At 53.9% G+C, this 25,585-nt stretch overlaps 1 protein-coding gene across 1 annotated transcript in view; it reads left to right on the forward strand.

Moving 5' to 3' along the window:
* LOC104358131 (deleted in malignant brain tumors 1 protein) overlaps positions 1–20,839 on the forward strand; it is a 39,256-nt gene extending 18,417 nt beyond the window's left edge. Inside the window, 13 exon segments of the mRNA XM_042790476.1 lie at positions 4,840–5,193; positions 6,121–6,426; positions 7,191–7,514; positions 8,142–8,471; positions 9,013–9,229; positions 9,811–9,930; positions 10,069–10,145; positions 15,911–16,259; positions 16,315–16,688; positions 18,217–18,540; positions 18,936–19,259; positions 19,815–20,144; positions 20,403–20,839. Of these exon segments, the coding sequence (XP_042646410.1) occupies positions 4,840–5,193; positions 6,121–6,426; positions 7,191–7,514; positions 8,142–8,471; positions 9,013–9,229; positions 9,811–9,930; positions 10,069–10,145; positions 15,911–16,259; positions 16,315–16,688; positions 18,217–18,540; positions 18,936–19,259; positions 19,815–20,144; positions 20,403–20,839 (3,866 nt within the window).
* Positions 20,840–25,585: the final 4,746 nt, after the last annotated feature.

Consider the following 25,585-nt stretch of genomic DNA (forward strand, 5'->3'; position numbering starts at 1 on the left):
TGTCTAGTGGCACTGAGGGACATAACGGCACCTTGCAACAGGAACTGACACCCACGCACAGGTCTGAAACATCCAGGGTTGGGGTGTGCTGATCCTACACACATTTTCCAGCCTGTCCCCGCAGTCCCTTTCAGTGCCTTCTGCAGATGGGCCTGGGGGGTAACTCTGGTCCATGCCCTGCTGCCCCAGGACACTGTCATTTCTGACCCAGCAGTCACGCTGCCTTCTCCGTGAGGTGATAAATAGGACAGTGACCCTTACTAACAGAGATACTTCTCCATGGGGTATCCATTTCTGTTCCTCCTGAGTTTCATTGCAGTGATGATCCCCTGGGAGGGAGCTCCCTTGGGAGGCCCTTGGGGGAGGTTCAGTATGGAGGACACCGAAGGATGGGTGGATGAAGGGGTCAGTGTCTGGGCAGGCAGCAATCTGCTTCATATCCTCCTCCGCTACTCCCCAGTCGCAACCATGACACTGAGCACGGCTTAGGTCCTGCCCAGTACCATCTCCTCCCCCTCCCTGTCCTGGTGGGGCTGGACTCTGTCTGCAAGAGCAAGGGCTGCTTGGCTGCCTGTGCCAGATCCAGAACTGCAAGGATCCTCAGGGGCTCTGGGGTGGATCCAAGGGGCTGCCAGGGCACATGAACATTTCTATGACAAAATTTCCAGCTGTGAGCTTCCTCCAGACCTGTTATGGCTGATGGATTTTCCCCAGCTCGTTATTCCCTGGAATCTCTTCTTCACCTTTATCTGGACAGAGTTTGCAACCAATTCATCGATGAAGGGGAGGATGAGAGATTTTGGATGCTTCAGATCAGCGGAAGGTGCTGAGATGTGAAGGCCGAGGGGTAGCACAAGATGAGTCCGCATTGCATCAGCCATGGTGGGCTGAACCATGGAGATGCTGGCACATGCAGACCTCAGTCATTTGCAAAGACTCTGAGGGCTGAAGTGCAGATATCTGTGCTGGGCTACCATACCAGTCACTGGGAGCAGACAGCAGAGAAAAAGGAGCTGCACGAGAAGATCCTGATGGCTCCTCCCATCTTGCACCCCTGCCTTGCAGAGGACAGTTCCCAATGCTCAGCTCTTGGCACATACGTGATTCTCTCCCTGGAAGGTGCAAGCAAGTTTGGAGACTACAAGGCAGTCACAGGATAGTGTTTCCAACTGCTTGCCAATGAATAATAAGGTGATTTTTCTGCCATCTAGCTACACATCCATGCAATGCAATGCAAGGAGATAACATGGTACACCATGTCTGGCTTTGAATGTTTTCCTTTTCCAGTAGACAGATACAAACGAGTTCTCCAAAATCATCATCTACGTGTGCCACAGCAGCCAAAAAACCCCAACAAAATGTTGCATGCCCTAAGAAGAACACTGAGGACAAGATGAGACACGGGATATAATTTTGCTGCGATATACAACCCTGGTTCTTCCATGCCTTTTGTAGTGTGTGTGGTGCTGGTCACCACATCTCAGGAAGGGTGTACTACAACTCAAATGGGTCCAGAGAGTGCACAAAGGGCTGGGAGCTTCTGGAAGCTGCTGCCCCAGGGAGGGTTGCAGAGACTGATGTTTTCAGCTAGTTCAAAGAGAAATTAGGCAAAAGCATGAATAATGTGTCTAAAAGCAGATGCTAAAGGGACCATGCTTAACACAAGAAGTCTAGATGCTGGGAGGCTGGAGGCTCTCAGAGGCGGCCTGGTTTGCATCTTGATCCAGTCTCCTCTGCCACTTAGGGGCTGGGTTGGATTGAACACTTCTCAGACCCAGCGGGAAATGCTGTATAACTTCTCTTTAGCTCTTACTTAGGAGTTGGACCATCCAGGCTCATGTCTCCAGGTTGAAGGGTACTAGTAGCTGTGCAAGGAAAACAAGGTGGCAAGATATTGTGCCTCCATGCTGCACTGTGCCAAGGAGTGCACGTTAATTACTGGTGAGGGGTAACAAACCTTCCTGAAGCCCCTGAGATGATGTTCAGGCTACAAGGAGCTAGAGGTGGGCAGTGGAGCAGCTGGGACTCCTCTTCTTGGCATGAGCCTCCCACAGTGGCTCCACCCAGTCCAGTGCCCTGGCCCCAGGGCTCAGCAATGCTCTGCTTTCCTTGCACCAGCCCCAGGGACTGGTCAGGCTCCTTGCCCCATAGCCATGCCTCCGACCCCAGCCTTGGGATGCAAAAACCCACAGGTCATCCTGGGGCGGGGAGGAGGTCCCATCACACCCCATCCTGCTGCTTGCAGGTGACAAGACTATTCACTGAAGACCTGAATTACAGTATGAGCATGGGGATGTGTCCTGGTTTCGGCTGGGATAGAGCTAATTTTCCTTCTTAGTGGCTAGAATAGTGCTGTGTTTTGGATTCAGTGTGGGATTTGGTATGAGAATAATGTTGTTAATACACTGATGTTTTTAGTTGTTGCTAAGAAATCCAGGACGTTTCAACTCCTCCAGTCCTGCCAGTGTGCAGGTGCACGAGAAGCTCAGTGGGGAGCACAGGCAGAGCACCAGACCCAAACTGGCCAGTGGACTATTCAATATCATAGAACGTCATGCTCAGTGTATAGGTGAGGGTTGGCCGGGAAACTGTCTCTGTCTTCTGGGATTCCGGTTTCAGGATTCTCCTTTCTCTGGGATTGCTGGCTGGGAACAGGCTGGGCATTGGTCAGCAGGCAGTGAGCAATTGCATTGTCGATCACTCATTTGTATATATTATTATTATTTTATTATTTTATTTCAATTATTAAATTGTTTTTATCTCAGCCTACAAGTCGTCTTATCTTTACCTCTCCAATTCTATCCCCCATGCCCTGGGGGCAGGGGAAGGGTGACTGAGTGGCTGTGTGGTGTTTGTCAGCTGACCAGGTTTAAACCACGACAGGATGTTTAGTGCAGACCCAGAGGTTTGTTGTAAACCACCGTCCACCTCAGAAATTGGTCTGTAAATTCCCCAGATTCCCTTAAACTAAGGATGAGAATCGATGCAACTGGGGGTGCCTGAAAACCCGAGCATGTTTGGCAGCTTAATCTCAGTGGCTACAGCACAGTTTCTGGACTACCCTCCCCTTATTCTTTATCTTATGCGATACTCCCAGAATACAGGCTGTACATTTTGTACACAAAATGGCTTCAGCAACGTGACTTTGGGACACACTCCAGCCAGAGCATGCTATTCAGTGTACACAAGCCCTCAAAACTCCTTATTTTGTCAGGGGAAAGGAGGCTTCTTTCCCTCTGCAAGCACCCTGGGGGTGTCTCTATATAGCAGGGATTCACCTTTGAAGGCCTGCAAGATGAGGCTCAGCTTCTCTTGAGGGTGCAAACCTCCATAAGTGAGCATTGCAGTCCCTCCTGCTGCTGGATATGGAGCCCAGAGCTGGCTGGTAAGTGGGGAGGTGTGGATGAAATGGGGCAGACACAGCTGGGAACGGGAAGAACCTTCTAACAGACATGGATCAGGTGCTGGGGGGTCACTTAAACCACTTAAAACCACTTAAAACCAGAGGGCAAAATCCTGGAGACAGCAGGGAGGAGGGGTCAGTGCAGGAGGAGGGTTAAGTGCTGGGCAAACACAGGGCACGTTGCTGCAGAGGAGGGGACAAACCTGCTCTCACCACCCACGGCACCCAGCTCAGCTTGCGGCTCGCACAGGGACGGTCACCTGTCCTAAGCTGTTTGCAGTGGGCATGGGGTTTTCAGGATGTTGCCTCCTGTCCCTGCACAGCAGCCTGTCTGGCTTCACTGCAGCAGGGCTCCTCATCTACCTGGTGTGCCTCTGTGGTGAGTGGTTCTTGCACGGGGGAAGGAGCATGTTAGGAGAAAGAGGGGGTCAGTAATGTGCAAGAATAGAGGAGGACTGGGCTTGCAGATGGATGGGACAAAGCTTCCTTTGACCCACCAGTCTTTAAAAAGGAAGGGAAAGCAATGGATGGGGAAGGAGACCTCGTTAGCTGGGTAATTATCCTGGCCTCTGCACTGCTGCCCTTACACCAAACAATTGGGAAATGCTTGGAGCCTTCCCAATCGGTGACAGTCAAGACCAGAAATTGCTTATTTGTGTTGGCCACCTCTTCAGGGCTGCCAGTTTGTTTACAAAGGGCACAAAGTTCTCTTCCCTGCAGTGCAAACAGGAACATTTATTCTGCTCTGCTCCCTGTAGACACCAAGGTTTTCCAGGAGGTGACCAATTGTGCAGCAAGTGGGATGGCAAGGTGCTTTTTAAATTTTGTTCTGCCTGCCTCATTTTCCAGCCCCTTCTGCAATGGATGCTGCAGCATCTACACAGATCCCAACCCAGGCATCTCACACCAGCTAGGCCACTCCAGCGCTTACCGCCACTGTGATTAAACACTCATGTTTACCTTTCTTGCTGTAATTTCAGCCCATGTAATGTCCTCCTCTAAAATGCAGCTCCACTAGGCTGGGGTCCATGGGCTAATTTGCTACACAGGCTCCATATCACACCATACAAATCACTAATTAAAGCACCAGGTTGCACACAGACAGACCCCCCTTTCCCTCCGACAGCTATTCCCTACGTACAGTTTCCCAGAGTTTTCAGTCCAGCCAGCAGAGATTCCCTTTTCAATGGTTGAGAATACTGTGCAAAAAAGGACCTGAAGCCCCTTTAAAGTCTTTCAAAAAGGGGGTTTGCAGAGCATTTTCTCTCCTGGACTTGGATTTATATTTTCTTTGGTTTATCTTTGAGCCAAAGGAGAAGCACGTCCATGGTTCACATAAGCCACTGTTTGCAGAGGCTCCGTGAAGCTCGTGCAAGCGAAGCAGCCTTTCCCAGTGCTGCTTTTCCAACTGAATTCTCTCTGTATCCCTCTTGCAGACCCAGTTACTTCCCAGCGGGCTCCCCTCCGCCTGTCAGATGGCCCGCACCGCTGCGCTGGCAGGGTCGAGGTCTTCTACGAGGGCTGGTGGGGAACAGTCTGCGATGACCACTGGGACCTGGAGGATGCCAGCGTGGTGTGCCGGCAGCTGGGCTGTGGCACGGCATTGTCCGCCCCTGGGGCCGGGCATTTCAGGGCAGGGTCCGGTCCCATCTGGCTGGACGACGTCAACTGCACGGGGACAGAGGTCGCCCTGTCTTACTGCAGGACGAAGGGCTGGGGAAAGAATAACTGCCACCACGGAGAAGATGCCGGTGTGGTGTGCTCAGGTAATGCCCCATGGAACTTATAGGGTGGGGCGGGCACAACGACACATGGTCCACAAAGCAATTCCCTCGCAAGGAGTGTTGACCCACCAGTTTTTCCAAAACCATCACCGGCTCCAGCAAGGGATGGTTTTGTTGTTTGTCCCGTACAAGGGACTGCAGGCTAGGGAACAGTTTGGGAAGCAGGCTTGAAAAAGTTTTCTCTTTTAATTCCACATTCCTGAGATGATGAATCACCCCTGGGAGAGGCGTAAGGACCCCTTGCGTATCACACACCTCCATGGTGAGCAGGACCAGGGGTGCGTTACTGTGGTTGCATGTTTTGTGGGCACAGGCAGGGCTCAAGACCCGTTGTGTGTTGCAGGCAGGCACTGTGAGACGCAGCCTTAGGCAGGGGAGAGAACAGCCAGGAGGAGACACCCACAGTCCTCCTCCCCATCACCAACATGAGAGACAGGATGGGTTCCGTGCCTTTGCCTCTGGCGAGCTGCAATCAGATAGAGAACACTCTTTTATGGGCACAAACTGTGAGGCCCCAAAAGCTTGGAGTTCCAAAACCATGGAGCTTTGGTAGCTGATCGAGGTGCATGTACTCATGGCAACTGGTAGATACTGGAACCACAGGTGCCACAATTGTCCCACCGGACCTTAGCACACAAGTGTGCTGAGCCTCCTGGCTTGTCACCTCCACTGGCAAAGAGGACACGGTCCCAGCACCATTAGGATCTCCAGCCACAGCTGGAAGGACCACGTGTTCCTGGGACCATGTGGAATCATCCCTGTCCCAGTCCCAAGGTGGCTACACATTGGTAACCACTGGGTGCAGTCCACAACTGCAGTGGAGTGCAGAATGGTCCTGCAGCAATGAGGGGCAAGGGGGTTTTCATGGTGCACCTCTTGTGCCCTCTGTAGACTCATCCAGCCACCCTGTGACCACCCACGCTGCTCCTGCAGAGCTCCGCCTGGTAAATGGCCCGAACCGCTGCTCTGGAAGAGTAGAGGTGATGCATGACCACCAGTGGGGAACCGTGTGCGATGACGACTGGAGCTTCGCTGATGCTGCCGTGGTGTGCCGGCAGCTGGGCTGCGGGATGGCGGTGTCAGGCTACGGCGCAGCTCACTTTGGCGAGGGATCGGGCCCCATTTGGCTGGACAATGTCCAGTGCAGTGGGACCGAAGCTGCCCTGTCCGAGTGCCTGGCCAGGCCTTGGGGTGTCAACAACTGCCACCATGGAGAAGACGCCAGCGTTGCCTGCACAGGTAACATCATGCTTGTGGACCAGGAGGAGAGGTTCAGTGGAGGCTGCTCTGCTCTGGGGATTCATACCGCTTTCACAGCTGCAGCCATGAGCTGGGCAGCAGACACATGGGTGGGTGACCTTGTCCCCCTTGTCCCGTCTCCAGCAAGATGCCACGCTGGCACTCTTTAGCACACAGGTCCATGAAAGTAAGGCCCAGCAGGGGTAATAGGACGGGAACAATGCCCACTGGGCAACGTGCAAAAAGTGTGCTCCCGTGGGCACCAAGGAGCGAGGGGAAGCACCACGCTGGGTGCTAGATGCTCCTAGCAAGGTCCCAACCCGCCACACTACTGGGACCAGTAGCCCCCAGGCTATGAAAAGATGGGGTGGGGGAGCCCAGAAGCCTTTTTGAAGAAGGGGCAGTGGCAGTGGGGGGCTGAAGGAAGTGTCTCCCTTTGGGGGAATGCTGTGGCTGTGGGGAGGGTTCATGGATGGCCAGCCAGGAGGACTGAAAAAAGGGATTACAGCCATTTATGGTTTACTTACGCTCCTGTCGAATGTGCACAGGCTCTGAGATTGCATGGCTGGTTTTGCCCACACCTGAGATGTTTAGCCCCACATTTTAGATAGTCCTCAACATCTCTTTGTGGACGTGGGAACCCCCTGTGCAAAACACAGCAGAGCAGCCTCTGGTGTGGGTCTCACCATGCTGGCAAGAAGAAGTACTTTGGGGGAGACCCGTTCTGACGCTCCTCTTGTGTCTCGTATCACAAGCAGGCACAGTCACTGACACACCAGCTCATCTGCGCCTGGAGAACGGTCCCAGCCGCTGCGCAGGGCGCGTGGAGGTGCTCCACCACCATCAGTGGGGGACGGTGTGTGACAACGGCTGGAGCCTGGCTGAGGCGGCAGTGGTCTGCCGGCAGCTGGGCTGTGGGACAGCCGTCTCGGCTCTGGGATCTGCCCATTTCGGGCACGGGTCCGGCCGCATCTGGCTGGATGAAGTGAACTGCACGGGGACAGAAGCCACCCTCTCTGAATGCCAGGCCAGGCCATGGGGATCCAGCAGCTGTGACCACCAAGAAGATGCTGGTGTAGTGTGCTCAGGTAATCCACCTTAGCTGGGATAAATGGTGTGCAGGATGGGGTGCAGGTTCAGCTCAACTGCATCCCAGGTAGCCAGGAGGGATGGGTGCCTTTACCCCACTCGGGTTTAAAAAATAAAAATTAAATTGAGAGGAGGCCATGAATGCCACAGTGGCTGATGCTCTTCCCTCTGTCAGCACAGGCTGTGAGCCCCCAGCGTGCTATTAGGATGGTTTTGTGTAGGGAGAGCAAGCCCTTCTCCTACCTCTCCCCTTTCCGATCACTCCAGCTACACAAGTTCATCAGGCAATGCTTCCTACCACCCACCATGGTCCCTGTTGATCCCAGGGCCCCCCTCCCGCCCATAGTCCTCTGTTGATCCCAGGACCCTCCCATACTCATTCCCAGATCCCAGAACCCTTTCCCAGGCTCCAAGCCCCAAGCTCTGGAGCTGTGACCCCTCTTTATTCAGCCCAATGAGAAGCAAATCCCAAGCCAGCCCTCTTGGTGTAGCACCTTTCCCAGGCAGATGGAGGCTGCACACAGTGGAAGGATGTGCTGATTTTCCCACAGCTCAGCATGTTGCAAAGCCCAGCTGGAGCCGCAGATGATGGTCAGGCATGAATGTGCCCCTTGCTCTCTTCACAGACGTGGACACTTCGGGGCAGCGCCCACTGCGGCTGGTAAATGGCTCAAATAGCTGCCTGGGGAGAGTCGAGGTCTTTCATGACCACAAGTGGGGGACCGTGTGTGATGACACCTGGGACATCCATGATGCTGATGTCGTGTGCAGGCAGCTGGGCTGCGGGACAGCGCTGTCAGCACCAGGCTCGGCTCATTTCGGGCCAGGAGTGGATCCCATCTGGCAGGACGGTGTTCACTGCCTGGGGACTGAGTCTGCCCTCACCGAGTGTGAGCTGAGCACCTGGGGAGAGCACAACTGCGGCCACAGCGAGGATGCTGGTGTGGTGTGCTCAGGTAACACCAGGCTGCAGGGACTGGTGCGGGTGAGCCAGGAGGGTTGGTGTCCATCCGAGGTGGGGCTTGGTGGGTGCTGGAGCTGCTGTTCTACCCCAAGGCTGGGCCAGGCTTTCTCCTCTCTGCTCGCTCTTCCCCATCCCCAGCATCAGAGCAGAAGTCAGCTTTCACCCAGACAATTGGCTTGGTATTGATCAAAAATGCCACGCTGCCTGAGGTGGGAGTTATACTCATCAGTGCCAGCATCCTGGGATGGGCAAAACCTTCCTTAAAAAAACAGAATCCAGGTGCACCTTTCCTGGATGCAGAAGTCCAGTTCCACTGGGGAGGTGTGTGTGGGTCTCCTGTGGTGACATTGCTTATTGAGGCATCTTGTACAAGGGAATGGAGTAAGGCAAGCCATGCCTTGTAGCTGGTCACGGGTGCTGGTGGCTTGCCTTCAGCAGGGCAGCAGAAAAAAATGCCCAGGAACAAGTCAGAAGCTGTCATCACCATGTGGGGTCTTAGGGGTGACCTCACGCCCTTGCGCTCTTCCTTGCAGGCACGAACCCCTTGCAGCTGCGGTTGAAAGATGGTCCTGGTCCGTGCGCAGGGCGGGTGGAGGTGCTCTACAACGCGACCTGGCACGGGGTGTGCGGCAGCAGCTGGAGCTTGCTGGAAGCCGAGGTGGTCTGCAGGCAGCTGGGCTGTGGTCCAGCCCAGTCGGCGCCCATCGGAGCCCAGCTCAGCCGGGAGGATAGCCATAGCTTGCTGGAGGGGTTGAGCTGCCGGGGAACCGAGTCACTGCTCCTGGAGTGCCAGCAGAGAGGGATGGGTCCGGGGCCGTGCAGGCAGGGGTTGGCAGCCGCTGTGGTGTGTGCAGAGCAGGAAGGTGAGCACCGGGATCCCCCGTCACCCGCTCTGCCTGCAGCAGGGCAAACACAGTGCAGGTAGGGTAGAGGCTCCTATCTCCATCCCATTCTTGGCCTCCTGCCAGGCAGGCAGAAGTGTTGCCATAAACCTTTTTGCTGGGAGATGTTAGATGGGCAGTGGCTGTTTATCCCGAGCAGCAGAGTGGGACCAACTGGGTGACGGCATCTCAGTGGGCATGGAGATCCGAGCATCCCTGGTGGACATGCTCTGTTGGCATCAGCCCAAAGGGGGAGTGCCATGCACCCACCCTCCTGAAGCAGAGGGTGATCTGTCACTCCTGCTGTTGAGGGTCAGGCCCAGCACCCAAACGGGCAGTGAGGGAGGATGTTGCAAGTCCCAAAAAACATGCAACAGAAGGCAAGGGTGAGAGGGGCAGAGAGGGTCAGGCCATCCAACCAGACCCCTCTGAGCTTCACTCTTCCCGCAGACCTCACACAGTCCTGCTCGGTGCTGGCAGGCCTACTCGGCACAGGGGCAATGCTCTGCGGGACCCTCTTGGTCCTGTACCTGTGGACAAGGTGTGGAAGATGGGCTGGACGCTCCCCAGGTAAGAGCAGGACCAGAGTGTGGTGGTGCACTCGGGCTGCTTGTGGAGCTAGCTGCACTCCTGGCTGGCCTGGATGCACCCCAACCTGGGGCTGGAGATTGCACCTTCCATGCACCACCCTGCTCCTTCATTTTGCAGACGAGCCACTTATAAAGAAGACAGAGGACACCAGGACGTCACACGAGGCTTAGGCAGCCACGCTCCTGGTGTCAAAGGCAAGGTTCCCTCAAGACCCGAGAAGACCCCATTCCGTGGAAGAAGAACAGAGCAGTCACTGCGCTGGTCAGCAGAGAGAGCCCTGTTCTGGCAGAGCGGAGACCCTCGCCCTGTGTGCCCCATAGCCCCCAGCTCACTGCACCGAGCCTCTGTGTGTCCCAGTTCCTCCATGCAGCACCATGAAGTCCCTCAGTCTCCAAGCAAGGTCTTCTCAGAATAACCCCTATATGGTCTTCTGAGTAGGCTCCAGCATCCTAAACACATCTGCAGAGACTCCTCTTATTCCCAGACCTATAACCGCTATAATTCCTATTCCCAGCCCTATAGCACCCTATAATCCCTACAACCCCCTGTAGCATCATCTGCAGTGGCACCCAGTGCCATCACCCTCACCTCATTCCCAACAGGATCACACCTTTTCCCCTAAACTCCCATGGAAGTGAGGATTACTGCCTGATCCAGGAGCAAGCAAGCAGGGTGCTCTCCTGCACTGTACGCAACCACCTTTGCAAGATGAAGAAGCCGCTTAAAAGCTTGTCCAGAACAGGGTGAGAAGTCCCTCACCCATTGTGTTTATTCAATCCACATTTGAATACCAGTAAAAACCCTGAAACCCAAAAGAACGAGAGTGCAGCATGATACAGACTGAGGGACACGAAGTGACTTGGCAAGGTGAAGTGATGAAAGAACAGGCCCCTTGGTTATAGAGGGATTGTAGACAATGGCGTCAGATACAGGAGACTCCGGATTGCTAATGTTGGGTGAGATAGCCCTGGCCACCACCGAGGAAGGTTCACGTTCCTAATGGAGCATCCCATGGAGTCAGGCCTGAGTCCCAAACCGTCCACCACTTTGGTGGAGCCAGGAGTGGCCATGGTCAGAGCACTGTCACAGTGCCATGGGGAGGGAATGAAGGGACCACAAGCTTGACCTGGTTGTGATGAAGGTGTGCCTTGTGAGCCAAGCTCCGCACAGGGGCATGGAAGGGAAGAGTTGGTGCAAGAGGCAGCAGGGAGAAGACTCACGTAATGAAAGAGTCATGGCATGTATTTCAATGCCCTTCAGGTCCAGCCTCTCCTTCCCTCCCAGCCAGCGACTTGCAGCTTGTGACCCGTTTGTGTCTTGCTACTTGTCCTAAGCCCCCCTGGCCGGGTGGCCACAGGTGGCCCCAACACGTGGCCACAAGGCCATCTTCTGATCCTCCATGCACATCCATCAGTCCTGGGACTTCAGGGTTTCTCATCCTCCTGCTGGCACCTGAACCTTCTCATCTTCCCACCGGATACCCCAGCAGACCTCGTCTTCCATCCTTGCCTGGCCCAAAGTTCACATCAAAGGCCCAGGGCTCCTTCTAGCTCTGAATAGAGTGTCCTCAGAATAGGGGAAAACAGGAGCTTGGACCCAGTTTTGTGCAACAAAATATGCGTACCGTTTGGAGAGGATTGTTCTGATAAAGCTGGGACGAGTTGATGCTCTTCAGGGCTCCAAATGCAGGACCAGCACCTGATAGATCCCAGCTCAGGCCATGGGTTACTCTGCGGAGGTACTCTGCAGGGACAGCAGTATCTCAAAAAGGGGTTTCAGACGTCCCAGCGGGACACAGCTCTCAAATTCAAAAGAGCAGAAGGGACATAGGACCATGACTCACATCCAGACCGGCTGTTTGTCCATACTGTGAAAACAGCCCCAGCAGAAACATCCTTGCCCAGAGTTGCATCAGCTGTGAACGACAGTTCACAGCGTTTCCATGCCAGTCAGTGTTGGGGATCTCTTTGCTGCTAGCCTGGTTGTTTGCAAAGAAGGGGAACAAAGTCCTTGGGCTCACTGAGCCTCAGTACACATGAATACAGTCACCTTTTCCAGCTGCTGGACTTTTTATGAGTTCTGACTGATTTCCAAACTAATTTTCACCTGCTCATTCTTGTGCCTTTGCTCAGTGCACCTTTTTTTCCCTTTTGGTCTTCAGCCCTAGCTCTGCATGCCTCTGGGCTTTGGGTTTCTCCTGTTTGATCTTCCTACAGGCAGCAAGCTACTCTCCACTCTACTACTCATCTCAGGTTTTGCTGAACAGGTTAAACAGTCTGAGACCTTCCTGGCCATGCTGTCCTCTTCCCATTACATGCTCTGGTTTTGCTTCTTATTTTTGCACGGTCATGGGCAGAACCAGCCACCCTGTTTCTGGTAGGGGCCACATCTTTGCTCAGTGGAAGCCCCACCTTCAATGTACCACCAGCACAGCACCCATCCTCATCTGAACCCTCCCATTTGGAGCAATGAGTCATGTGAATTTGATGACCCTTTTGCAAAACTCATTCTTTCCAGTGTCATGCTGCTCTGCCTTCGAGCCCTTTGCTTACACAATTTGAGCACGTCACCACAAAGGGATGAGAGGACAGCAAACTATTTCATCCTTCCAGCATCTCAGGACATGCTTGGAGCAGCGATTTGCAAGGAGCATGCCTGGAGCATCATCTGCGTAATAGCAATCGGGAAGCAAACTGCTAACTCAAAAGGGACCCTTTGGGGTCTTGCAAGTGCAGCCACAGTGGGATAAGAAAATGGCAGTTCCCCTCATTTTCCAAATTCGACTGAGCCATTGAAAGCATCGCAAGAGGGGTGCGAGACCCTTTCCCATCACGGATAGTGTCCAGACACGCCTGATAGCAAATGGCTACAGTGCAGGTGCTGTCTCCAGCATCCACAATAAAGCTATTTCCAGCCGTTATAGACCCATTTTCTTGCAGCAGATGGTCCCTTATGCCCCCAAACCCAATGAGACACTTCCTAATTAGCTGATGTAGCTCTATTTCTGCAGTTCTGTGTATAAAGGCTTGATTTATCTTGTTGAAAGTAGGTATCTTGTACTAGTATGCATCAGGCCAGGCATGGTGTCCACAGGGGCTGGCATGTATGAGATGGGACCTGAGTGTGGAGAGGGTTTTGTTTGCCACATGCTTTCCTGGAACCGTTCGCTGTTTCGCAACCCGATGACAAGAATGGCCACTGCATGGGGCAGCACGTCAAATCCTGGCAGAGCTTCCCAGGAGGTGAAACTCCCAGGGGGGAGCAGGGAAGAGGAAGAGGAGGAGTCACTGCAGAAATCCCAGTCTGCCCTCCCAGTTGGCCAGTGGGACACTGGGCTCAGCTGGCATCTCTCACAAGGACAATCTACTCCAACCTGCAGCCTGTGGCTAGGCTGCAAACATGGGGGTGCTGGGTGGTCTCCATCCCTCATCCAGACACCCCAGGGACAGAAACCAACCCACCTGTGGTGGGGCCAAGAGCACAGGAACCCTCGTCTTGATGGTGTGCCTTTGGGGTGAGTGGCATTCGCTTTGCTGATAACTGCAGGGAGCCCATCAACCATGTCAGCTCCTCCAGCCTGCTCAGCTAGCACTGGGTGGAGCACAGCAGAGGCTGGTCAGTGGTCCTGGGCTTCACCTGGGGGCCCGGGGTAGGGGGGAATGGCTTATGAATGGCTTTGGAGGCAGGTGAAAGGCTTTTTACATGAAGTCAGGAGCTCAGCTAGCTCTGCTGCACTCCAAGAGCCATGCATTGCAGGTCTACTTCTGCACACATGGTTTTGCCCCATACTCAAAGGCTTGTGCCCCATAATTAAAGGCTTGTGATCATTACAAGAGTGGAGGGAAGCATGCCTGATCCTGAAGCTGTCTCCCAGCTGGCCACAGCCTCCTGCCCTGCTTTAATCTTGGCTTATCCTGGACCGTACATGGCAAACTCATGGTATTACAGGACTGAGGAGGCTTGGCCAAACCCACCAGCAGTGTGCATTAACAGGGGTGGCTCCCTGTATGATGGAGAGGTGAACAAGTAGGGACCCACATTGCCAGGACAGGGCTGGGTGTCTCATGAATGTGCAGCACAAGGAAGTGAATCCTTTCTGGGCTAACAGGGCAGACAGGCAAGATGCCGGCAAGAGACATGTCCCTTCTCATGCTCGGGTGGAGCCGTAAGGAAGGTGCAGACCCTACAGGTCCCTTCTCTACAGACATGGTTTGCTCTCAGACGTTGGTGCAAGGATGGGAAAGAGCTCTGCTGCAAGAGCAATATCATGCCGATGGTTCAACGGCAGCTCTGCTTTGGAAATGGTTAAGAAAGGGCTCAGGGCTTTGCCCAAGATGGCCAGGCTCAGAGCAGAAGCTGATTATTTGATTTGGGAAACCTTTTTGGTCCTGTTTCACATTTACCAAGGGCACAAGCAGAAACACTCATCTAATCAGGTTTGAAGTGAGCAAGATTAGGAATGTGCTTTCCCAGCTGGTAGAGATTTCATTTTCATTTCCAGGCTGATTAGCGGCTAAGGCCAGTTTGTACCACTGCCTCTTGGAACTAAAATTTTGCCTTAACTCACTTGTGTCCTTGGGTTTCCTCCTTCTTTGGTGATCTATTCATTTACAGTACAATCTTCCCACATTTTTTTTTTTTTTTTTTTTTTTTTAATTCTGCTCCTGGAAAATTCAGTAGAGTGTTTGCCTCTTCAACATTCAGTATCTCCTGGCTGACTGGAGACATCTCGGCTGGGACTTGTCCACTCAAGCGCAGCCAATGCACATGTGACCAGGCAGTGATTGAAAGAAACATGCCAAGAAATCTATCAGTAAGATTGGCTAAGTCTCAGCTTCAGGGTTGATTTATTGATTATCACAGGGTAGCCTCGATGATCCTAGTAAAAATAAGGAAGGAGAGCAAAAAAGTGCACAGGGAAAGGGTGAAAGAGAAGAGCCAGCCATCGTCAGGACTGTGCTCTTACCCTGGGGACAGGAGAACGTGCAAACTGTAGAAGAAGTGCCCCCAGTGCATCCCCCAATAGCCTCCTTGTAGAAGTGAATTTTAAGGGGGGGGTTTGCAAAGGGGTTTATTGCAAAGACACTTGATTGCAAAGATGCTTTACTGCTCCCTGCTGCGCAGCCTGCATGAAGGAGTTAATCTGGGCACACCTGCATGCAGTGTGCCACAGCTGTCCAGATGCTGTTTGTATTTGAGTGACTCAGGGATGTGATTTTTAACCTGTTTTTGTCTCTTTCTGGGCCCTATGACTTCCCAAGCGCTATATCTGGCCCCTTGCTCGCTGATGGTCAGACCCGTGCACAGATCAATGCCTGAGCACTTCAGAAATCATTATCCACGGTCAACAAGCTTATTTACACACTGCAATCATATCCCTCTTGATCTTTTTTTCTGCTGACCCAGTTGAGCTCTCCACGTGACTAACGTTCAGCTACGTCTCCTTCTGCACCATCTCCCTTTGGTTAGCTCTCTTGCAAAAGCGTGCCTATGGGACCAGTGGCAGCGTCACGCTGTGGGTCTTGCACATTGCCAATACCCTTAGCTCAAGCACTTTTCCACCCATTCCCACAAACTTGCCATGCAGCTGAACCCCAAGGCATTACCCACTCTTGATGGCAAAGCTCCATCTTTGCTGCTGGCTGCCCGTACGAAAACATGCCTGAGCTCAAATACCCACTTTTTTGTGCCTGTTACATGAGCAAGAAAAGGGCTCCTGGGGTGTGGGATCCACACTGAGGTTAAGATGATTAAATTCAGGGTTTAGATGCAGAGATGGGTCTCAGTTGACTACAGCTCCCCAGAGCCATCTGCGATGCCCGGAGCAGGCCTGGGATGGTCAACACCACCTCTGAAACCCTTTTTGGGAGGCAGTAACTATCTTAGATATATGATCAGCTGAGCTCTATTCACGCCCAGGATTTCACCTCCCCTCCTCTTTCCTATCCTGGCTTTGCAGGCGCAGCTGCTGAGATCCCAGGGGGGTTCCTTCGCCTGGTGGGTGGCCCCGGCCGATGTGCCGGGCGGGTGGAGGTACTCCACAATGGGACGTGGGGGACAGTGTGCGACGATGGCTGGGGTTCCCCTGAGGGCCGGGTCGTGTGCCGGCAGCTGGGCTGTGGGACAGTGCTGTCAGTGGCACCAGGAGCTCGGTACGGAGAAGGGACAGGACAGATCTGGTTGGATGAGGTCAACTGCACCGGAGAGGAAAGGGACCTGTCTGAATGCCGAGCCAGGCCATGGGGGGAACACAACTGTTACCACGTAGAGGACGCCAGCGTTGAGTGCTCAGGTAGCCCAGGACAGCAGCCATCTGGCTGTGCACCACCTCCACCCCTGCATCCCTTCCTGATCTACCAGCAGGGCTGCACAACCCTTCTCCAATTGTCCTCTTGGGGTACCTGCAGACTCCAGCATCACCTCCCTGGGCACCCTCCAGCTGCTCAATGGCCCCAACCGCTGCGCCGGGAGGGTGGAGGTGCTTCACAATCACATGTGGGGGACGGTCTGCGATGACGGCTGGGACCTGGCGGATGCGGCGGTGGTCTGCCGCCAGCTGGGATGCGGCACAGCGCTGTCAGCCACCAGTGGGGCTCGCTTTGGGAGGGGCCACGATCCCATCTGGTTGGACGAGGTAAACTGCACTGGCACTGAGGACACCATCTTCAACTGCCGGGCCAGCGCATGGGGGGACAACAACTGCTTCCACGGGGAGGATGCTGGAGTGATATGTTCAGGTAACTCACCCCGAGGGGCATGAGGGGTCAACATCATACTTTCAGGGTTTCCTAAGGGATCATGGAATGGCTCCTGCATCCCCCCATGGTGCTTGCCCCCGGCATCCCCTTTACAACTCTGGGGAGCACCTGCAGCATCCAGGTGGAAAAGTGGCCCTGCAAAGCCTTCACCCACCTCCTGCTGCTGTGGATCCAGTGCTAAGGTGCAGGAACAGCAAAGGGCCATTCATTTTCAGTCACGTGATTGAATTACCAAGGACCTACCCCAGAGCCTGGTTTACCTTGGGGGCAACTAGGCTGCACCAAGCAAAACTTTCTGCAGGCATAACTCACCCTCCCCAGTTCCTGCCCATCCAGCCGGGCCAGGTCTGTCCCTCCCATCACCTGCAATGCAGGCCTTCTGATGGAGTTTTTGATGTGTGTGTAGCTCAGCTCTTTAACTTGGCCTGCAAGGCAGAGAGCAGCAAAGTGCCTTTGCAATAAGGTGACTTTGCAATAAAGTGCCTTTGCAAAAAGCTCCTGCACCTGGGCAGGGCCAACCCCCAGTATCAGTACAGGCTGGAGCGTGAAGGGATCAAGAGCAGCTCTGCAGAGAAGGACTTCAGGGTACTGGTGGATGAAAAGCTGGATGTGAGCCAGCAATGTGAGCTCGCAGCCCAGAAAGCCAACTGTATCCTGGGCTGCGTCAAGAAAAGTGTGGCCAGCAGGTTGAGGGAGATGATTCTCCCCCTCTACTCTGTTCTCATGAGACCCATGCACCCAGCTCTGCATCCAACTCTGGGGTCATCAGTACAGAAAAGACATGGAGCTGTTGGAGAGGGTCCAAAGGAGGCCACAAAATGATCAGAGGGGTGGAGGACCTCTCCTATGAGGACAGGCTGAGAGTTTTGGGGTTGTTCAGCCTGGGGAAGAGAAGGCTCTGAGAACAATTTCTTGCAGCCTTTAAATACTTAGAAGGGGCTTAAAAGTAAGATGAGGACAGACCTTTTCATAGGCCCTGATGCGATAGGACAAGTGGTAATGGTTTTAAACTAAAAGAGGGTAGATTCAGACTAGATATAAAGAAGAACTTCTTTATGATGAGGGTGGTGAAACACTGGAACAGGTTGACCAGAGAGGTGGTAGATGCCCCATCCCTGGAAACATTCAAGGTCAGGTTGGATGGGGCTTTGAGCAAGCTGATCTAGTTGAAGACGTCCCTGCTTATGGCAGGGGGGTTGGACTAGATGACCTTCAAAGGTCCCTTTCAACTCAAACCATTCTATGATTCTATGATAATGTGACTGCAGTAAGGTGTCTTTGCGACACAGTGACTTTGCGATAAGGTGACTTTGCAATAAAGTGTCTTTCCAATAAATCTCCTTTGCAAAGCCACCCCTCAAAATTCACTTTTAAGAGGATGCTGAGCATTGCAGGCACTCAGTCTCCAGCTTGGGCACTCACTGCACACAGAGGATGCTCAGGCTGGGGCAGAAACAGCCACGGCTCTCTCGGTGCACTTATCTTTGCATGTTGTTGGCAGCTTCAGGGGTGTCCATGGCCACCGAGCTCCGCCTGGCCAACGGTTCGACGCACTGTGAAGGCAGGGTGGAGGTCATCCACAATGGCACCTGGGCAGCCTTTTGTGACGAGGGCTGGAGTCTGGCCGAGGCACGAGTGGTGTGCAGGCAACTGGGCTGCGGGAGAGCACTGTCGGCAGCTGGCAGGTCACATTTTGGGCAAGGACCCCGGCAAATGTGGCCCAACAGCGTGAGCTGTGTGGGCACAGAGACTGCTCTCTCTGCATGCAAGACAAAGTCCTGGGGCAACAGCACTTGTCATCATGGGAGAGAAGCTGGAGTGGTGTGTGCAGGTAATCCCCTCGACACTGACGTGGCATGAGAACTGATGGGTCTTGGTTCATCACCTTGATTTTCTGCCTCTCCAAGCAGCCCTGGACAACATGTCCTCTTTGTGGGTGTTTCCATCACCGGGTGTCATGGGGCGTCTGGAGGGCTGGAAAAATTTTGTGCATCCTCCTGGAGGGGTCAGTGCCGATGCGAGCAGGTGGGATGCTGCTGCAGTGCAGCTTGCATCCTCTCGCCCCTTAGCCAGCAGACCCTGGGGATCAGCCAGATCCATTTTTTGTGGTGATTAGACATGCCTGCAGCACTTGGTGGAACACTCAGACTTGAGAAGGTACCAGGGCTGTTTTCCTTACCCAGGGGTCACAGCATGCCAGCCGTTCCCCATATTTCCCTCTTTTAGGTAATTTAGAGGGCGACCAGGTCCGTCTGGTGAACTATGGCAGCCGCTGTGCTGGCAGGGTTGAGGTGTTCCATAACAAGCAGTGGGGGACCGTGTGTGATGACAACTGGGACCTGCTGGATGCCGAGGTCGTCTGCCGGCAGCTGGACTGTGGGCGAGCGCTGTCAGCCCCCGGGGGGGGTCAGTTTGGGCGTGGGGACGGCATCATCTGGATGGATGAGACGAATTGCACTGGGATGGAGAACATGCTGTCTGCCTGCCGGGCCCGACCGTGGGGCATCAATAATTGCTACCATGGGGAAGATGCTGGCGTTGTTTGCTCAGGTGACCAATGTTCCTTTGGCATCACTCCACACAAGGTGGTAGGAAGCGGGGGGGTCGTGATGGTAGGTCTGCACCCCTAGGTAAGACTGGGGGTCAGCATCAGCAGCCAGTGGGGTTTTCCTGGACCCTCCCTGCACCTGGTGGTCCCATTGGAGGGCTGCTCTTCCCATTCCAAGGTGTTTATTTAAGGCGGTGGGAGTCGTTCCTATAGAAACCCCTGTTTCCCACCCCTCTGAGAAGCCTCCAGCTCCAACAACAAGACCAACTAATTGCAGAGAAGCTCATCAAAAGGAACCTGCCTGGCAAGCAGTTCTTGCAGGGAGTGAGGCAGGGGTCCAGGAGGATGCAGGACCTGTGTGGACCACCACCTGTAGGGAGATGCTCTGGTGGAGGGTTATCCTGAGGAGAGTTTTGGGTTTCACCCTTCCTGTGCTACCCTCCTCTGTGCCTTTTGGCAGCTTGAAGAGAGACAGGGAGCTTAAGTGCAATAGGATAAGCATGGAGGGAAACTGGTGACTGTCTGAAGGCATTAATACCTCTCTCGGGTGTTTGCAGACTCAATCATCCCTGAGCCAGCTCATCTCCGGCTGGCAAATGGCTCACACCGCTGCACTGGCAGAGTCGAGGTGCTTCACCAGGAGGAGTGGGGAGCCGTCTGCAACAATGGCTGGGATAAGCAGGACGCCAAGGTCGTGTGCCAGCAGCTGGGCTGTGGGACGGCACTGCCAGCATTGGAGGGGGTGGACTTTGGTGCTGGGCCCTCACGCATCTGGCTGGACAATGTGAACTGCCAGGGGACAGAGCCAGCCCTTACGAAATGCCAAGCGAGCCCATGGGGAGAGAGCAGCTGTGGCCATGGAAAGCATGCCAGCGTGGTATGCTCAGGTGGGTATCACTCCAGCACCAGTAGCGGGTCAGGATGCACTGGTAATTTCCCCCATCCCACTTGGGAGCAAGGTGCCAGCTTCAACCCACTTCCTGCTGAGTCAAGTACCCCTAAACCCTTTGAGAAGTTCCTCCATGAGGTGGGGATGAGATGTTATGGGTTCAGAGGAGATGTGACCAAGCAGCACCAAAATGCAAGGTCCTTCCTCCTCCCATGAAGGGGCTGGATGCTCTGAGCATCTCCCTGCCTGTTTGCAGGCTCAGATGTTTCCAGCTTCGCCCCAGTCCGGCTGGTGGATGGCCCAGGTCGCTGTGCCGGGAGGGTTGAGGTGTTTCACAATGAGAAATGGGGGACGGTGTGTGATGACAGCTGGGACTTCGCGGATGCCAAAGTGGTGTGCCAGCAGCTGGACTGTGGGATGGTGATATCGGCTCCACGGCGGGCTCACTTCGGGGAGGGACAGGGACCCATCTGGCTGGACGATGTGCGCTGCATGGGGACTGAGGCAGCCCTCTCCGAATGCAGAGCCAAGGGCTGGGGTGTCCATGGATGCGAGCATGGAGAAGATGCCAGCGTGGTGTGCTCAGGTAACCATCATTTGTCATGGCATTGGGAGCACCATGGCAAAACTTACCATGGTCCTCCTGCACTGGAGTCTGACTCTCCTTTCCCCTATGAGTGCAAGGTCTTGTGATGCAGAAAGAGCTTGCAGCCAGCCTGGAGACTCTTTCATCTGAAGTCAGCCTCTCATGGTCCATCCTGGTGGAAGAGGGCAGATGTACACAGACATTAAATTCCAAGAAAAACAAACACCTTGCCCATTTACATGGCTATTGCTAAAAATATGGTCTCCAGCATGCTTTTGGCTGATGTTATTTACCACAAATCCTGGCAGTTATCACAGGCCAGAGACCATTCCCATCAAGCAAATTACAACACAGCCACCTACTTCTTCACAGCAGGGCAGACTGCAGTACAAATGAGTCTTCTTCCATTATAGTCAGGGAGGACTCTCTGACACCTTTCCTTGATCCATGGTAGATGTACCCTGTGATGCTGAGCTGCATGAGCCCATCTCCCATCCCTCTCTCTCCTCTCCAGCTCTGACTTTCTGCCAGAGTAACCCCGTAGCCCTTTTTAGTGATTGTTAAGAATCTGGGGTCACGGGCTTGCAACCAGGTTGCTTAATATCAGGATGGACTTTGCTCAAGATCCGGGAGTCACTGACCGAGATGGCCAGCATTGAATTCAGTTGCCCCATCATGGGAAGGTAGCTATCTCACCCTAGCTGGGCTAATAGATCCTACAGAAAAACCTGTGCCCTTCAGGAGCAGCAGCTGGAGGGCAGTGGAGGTATCCCAGAAGTCCCAAATGGCACAAGGATGTCTACATCTTGGTGACTGGACCCTGCCCAATGTGTCTGCTTTAGGAGGGCAAACTATATAAGGTCTCTTGACTATAGTCTAGTCAAGCCCATGCCAATGAAGCCTTGGAGATCACTTGGCCCAGTTTACACCACACTTCAAAGGTCTGCCCTCTCTGTCATCACAAGATCAACCTTGACCCAAAGTGTTGCCACGAAAGCATCCTTGACCCCCCAGTGCTACTCAGCCTCTGGTGTAAACCCATTGTTGGCAGCCAGAGGTTTCATGGGACAGAAAGCATCATCTCCTTAACGTGTGTATGCTCCCTGATGTTGCAGGATCAGGCATTTCTGACCTCGGAAGCCTCCGCCTGGTGAACAGCTCAGACCCATGCTCCGGGAGAGTTGAAGTGTTTCATGATCAGCGCTGGGGGGGCATCTGCACCGATGGCTGGGACCTGGCTGAAGCCCACGTGGTGTGTCGGCAGCTGGGCTGCGGTGCAGCACGCTCGGCTGCAGGGACTACCCGGTTTGGGACAGGAGATGGTCTGATCTGGGTGGATGCCGTGGAGTGCACCGGGACAGAGGGGGCCCTCTTTGATTGCAAGGTCAAGCTCTGGGGCGCCAAGAGCTGCAAGTCAAGGGGGCACGCAGGCGTCATGTGCTCTGCGGCCACAGGTCAGTGGCGGTGAGTTGAGGATCAGTCCTCCCCTGGGGGAGGCTGTGCAGTCTGACCAAATTCGCCCATCCAGCTCCTCCTTGTCCTGGCTCAACCAGCCCTTATTCCTGTGGTTGCACTAGGAAGAACAAGGCATTTTCTGTTTTGAGGTCTACCCGCCACTGGCTTCCCTCCAGAAAAGTACTTGGAAAACCCCAGCCTGGGATTCCCAGAAATCTCAAGCCTATAAAACAGGCTTTCCACCACACGTAAAGAGACCTGGCACACCAGGGTTGCAGCTGCCACTGTGGTGTTTTGTTTTGTTTTTTTTTGATCCATGCTACCACACAGCATCTAGTCCTCAGGGCGTCCCTTCTCTTCACTAGGCTATTCCTTGCTCAGGTGCACGATGCACTTGGTGTCTCCTTACCTGCTTGTCCTCATGAGGATATTCACATCGTGGGAGCTCCTTGGTAACTTGGCCAAGTTCAAAATCTACTGGGCATGGTCCTATCAGGCTTGTCCCAAAGGGTGCTCATGCATGCACACCCAGGGTGCATCAGTAGCAGAAATGCTATATGCTGGTGGAGGCCTTGCAAGACTCCTTGCAAGGGGAGGTCCACTGCATTTCCAGCCACTTGATGGGCAGGCATTTCTGGACAGGATTTATTGTCCTCTGATTCTGTTTTTAGATTTGGACCCGGGTAGCTCAGAAGCCCTGCAGCTGGTGAATGGCCCTCACCGCTGTGCTGGGAGGGTGGAGGTCTTTCACAACCAGCAGTGGGGGACCATCTGCGATGATGGCTGGGACCTGAACGACGCAGCCGTGGTGTGTCGGCAGCTGGGCTGTGGGACAGCCGTGTTAGCCCCAGGTTTATCTGGTTTTGGGGAAGGACTTGGCCCCATCTGGCTAGATGGGGTGAGTTGCCTTGGAACAGAAGCCACCCTCGCTGAATGCCCAGTCAAGCCTTGGGGACACCATGCATGTAACCATGTGGAAGATGCCAGCGTTGTGTGCTCAGGTAACCCTCACCACGTGTTTTCTTTGTAAGACAGACCAAGCCCTATCCTTCTGAAGGCTGGGAACAGTTTGGGAACAAGCTGGCCAACAAATTGCCCACATCACTAGAAAGGGCAGTAAAATAGCAGTGTTCAGACACATGGGATGATACACTGAGAAAAAAGCAGCATGGCTTAAGACATGCCTCAGTGTCTGGTACCACTGGAGGTATCCAAGATGTTTTCATGGGGTGAAGCACCTGCACCCTTTGGGAGCAGTAGCTGGAGGGTGCATGGGTGCTGCTTGAGTGGCAGCAGATGCAACAGCACCCTGCCCCAGCTCAAAAGCAGGCAGAGTGACTTGTGCTGCCAGCACTGTAAAATGCCAGGATGCACAGATAAATGCAGAAAGATGAAATGGAACCAGCTGTTTTCATGTGATACACACTTTTGAGCTAGCTGTTACCAGTCTAGCCTTGGCCTTAGAAGGTCAACCTCCATGGACAGGTCAATGTAGCAGTCAGAGGCAGTCAGAACAGGGACAACCATTAAAAGAACCTTTGCCATTTCCTATAGGGCAAGAAGTGTGTAGCACCAGGTGAACTAGGTGATGCAGCTTCCAAGCAAGGGGGAAACGAAGGAAAACACAGAGAAACACTGGGAAGGACCCTTGGGCATCCCTTCTTCCCAGCATGGCATCCCTCAGGTGGAGATGTGTGCTCTCTCCTGTCCTGATCTCTGAACCAGAGTGCAACCACCCTCAGGGTGTAACTGGTGGAAGAGATCTTCTGCAGTTCTTTCTACCCTGCAAAAATCCCTGTGCTCGCTTTGCTGCAAGTCCCTGATAAAGGGCAAGGGACGTACAAACTCACTGCAGCAACACCACCCAGACCTGTTGTGGGAAATGTCCTGCCCGCTCCAACCCAGCAGATGTTAAGAGGCACAAGCATATCTCTAATAATGCCCATTTTGGGATATTTTTCAGGCTCAGAGATCGACCTCAACCCCAGGCTTCGCCTGGTGGGTGGTTTGAGCAAGTGCGCCGGGAGGGTTGAGGTGTTTTATAACAACAAGTGGGGGACCGTCTGTGATGACAGCTGGGACCTGAGCGACGCAGCGGTGGTCTGCCGGCAGCTGGGCTGCGGGGTGGCCCTCTCGGCCCCCAGCTCAGCTCGGTTTGGGTGGGGGACCGGCCCCATCTGGCTAGACGACGTGAGCTGCACTGGGAAGGAAACTGACTTCTCCGAGTGCCAAGCCAAGATGTGGGGTGTCCACAACTGCCACCATGGGGAGGATGCCGGCGTGGTGTGCTCAGGTGAGAGCCGGGATGGGGCTGGCTGGAAGCAGAGCTCCTGCTGGTACCCAGGGGCACACAGCTGGCCCCTTTCAGGGGAGATGTCATGTGCAGGGCTGGTGTAGGGGCTTCCTGCAGTTCTCACCCACGTGTATCTCCTGGACCTTCACCTCAAGGCCAAGTGCAAGGTCCTGCACCTGAGTTGAGGAAATCCCCAGTATCAGTACAGACTGGGGTATGAAGGGTTTGAAGAGCAGCTCTGCAGAAAAGGGATGGGGACCCTGGTGGGTGACAAGTTGGACAGTTGAGCCAGCAATGTGAACTCGCAGCCCAAAATGTGAATTGCACCCTGGGCAGCATTCAAAGAAGCATGGCCAGCAGGTCAAGGGAGATGATTCTCCCCCGCTAGTCTGCTCTGGTGAGACCCCACCCGGAGTACCGTGCTCAGCTCTGGGGTCCCCAGCACAAGAAGGACATGGACATGTTAGAGCAGGTCCAGAGGAGGCCACAAAAATGGTCAGAGGGCTGGAACACCTCTCCTATGGAGAAAGGCTGAGCGTTGGGGTTATTCAGCCTGGAGAAGAGAAGACTCCAGGGAGACCTTATAGCGGCCTTCCAGTGCTTAAAGGGGGCTTATAAGAAAGAGAGAGACTTTTTACCAAGGCCTGTAGTGACAGCACACGGGGCAATAGTTTTAAACTAAGAGTGTAAATTTAGATTGTACGTAAAGAAGAAATGTTTTATGATGAGGGTGTTGAGACACTGAAACAGGTTGCCCAGAGAAGCCCCATCATTGGAAGTGTTCAAGGTCCGGCTGAATGGGGCTTCAAGACCCTGATCTAGTGGAAGATGTCCCTGCCACTGGCAGGAGGTTGGACTAGGTGATCTTTGAAGATCCCTTCCAGCTCAAACCATTCTGAGTCCATCCTGGAAGTATTCAAAGCCTGGTTGGATGGGGCTTTAAGCAACCTGCTCTAGTGGAAGACGTACCATGGAAAGGGAGTTGGACTAGATGGTCTTTAAAAGGTCCCTTCCAACCCAAACTGTTCAGTGAGTCTATGATCCTGGGGCAGCCTGCAGCACCTTGCAGTCAGGCATCATGCAGGGTTTTGTTCCCCTGGTAAAA

Source organism: Tyto alba, unplaced genomic scaffold (assembly GCF_018691265.1).
Source record: "Tyto alba isolate M040663 unplaced genomic scaffold, T.alba_DEE_v4.0 Super-Scaffold_17, whole genome shotgun sequence".
NCBI classification, from domain to species: Eukaryota; Metazoa; Chordata; class Aves; order Strigiformes; family Tytonidae; genus Tyto; species Tyto alba.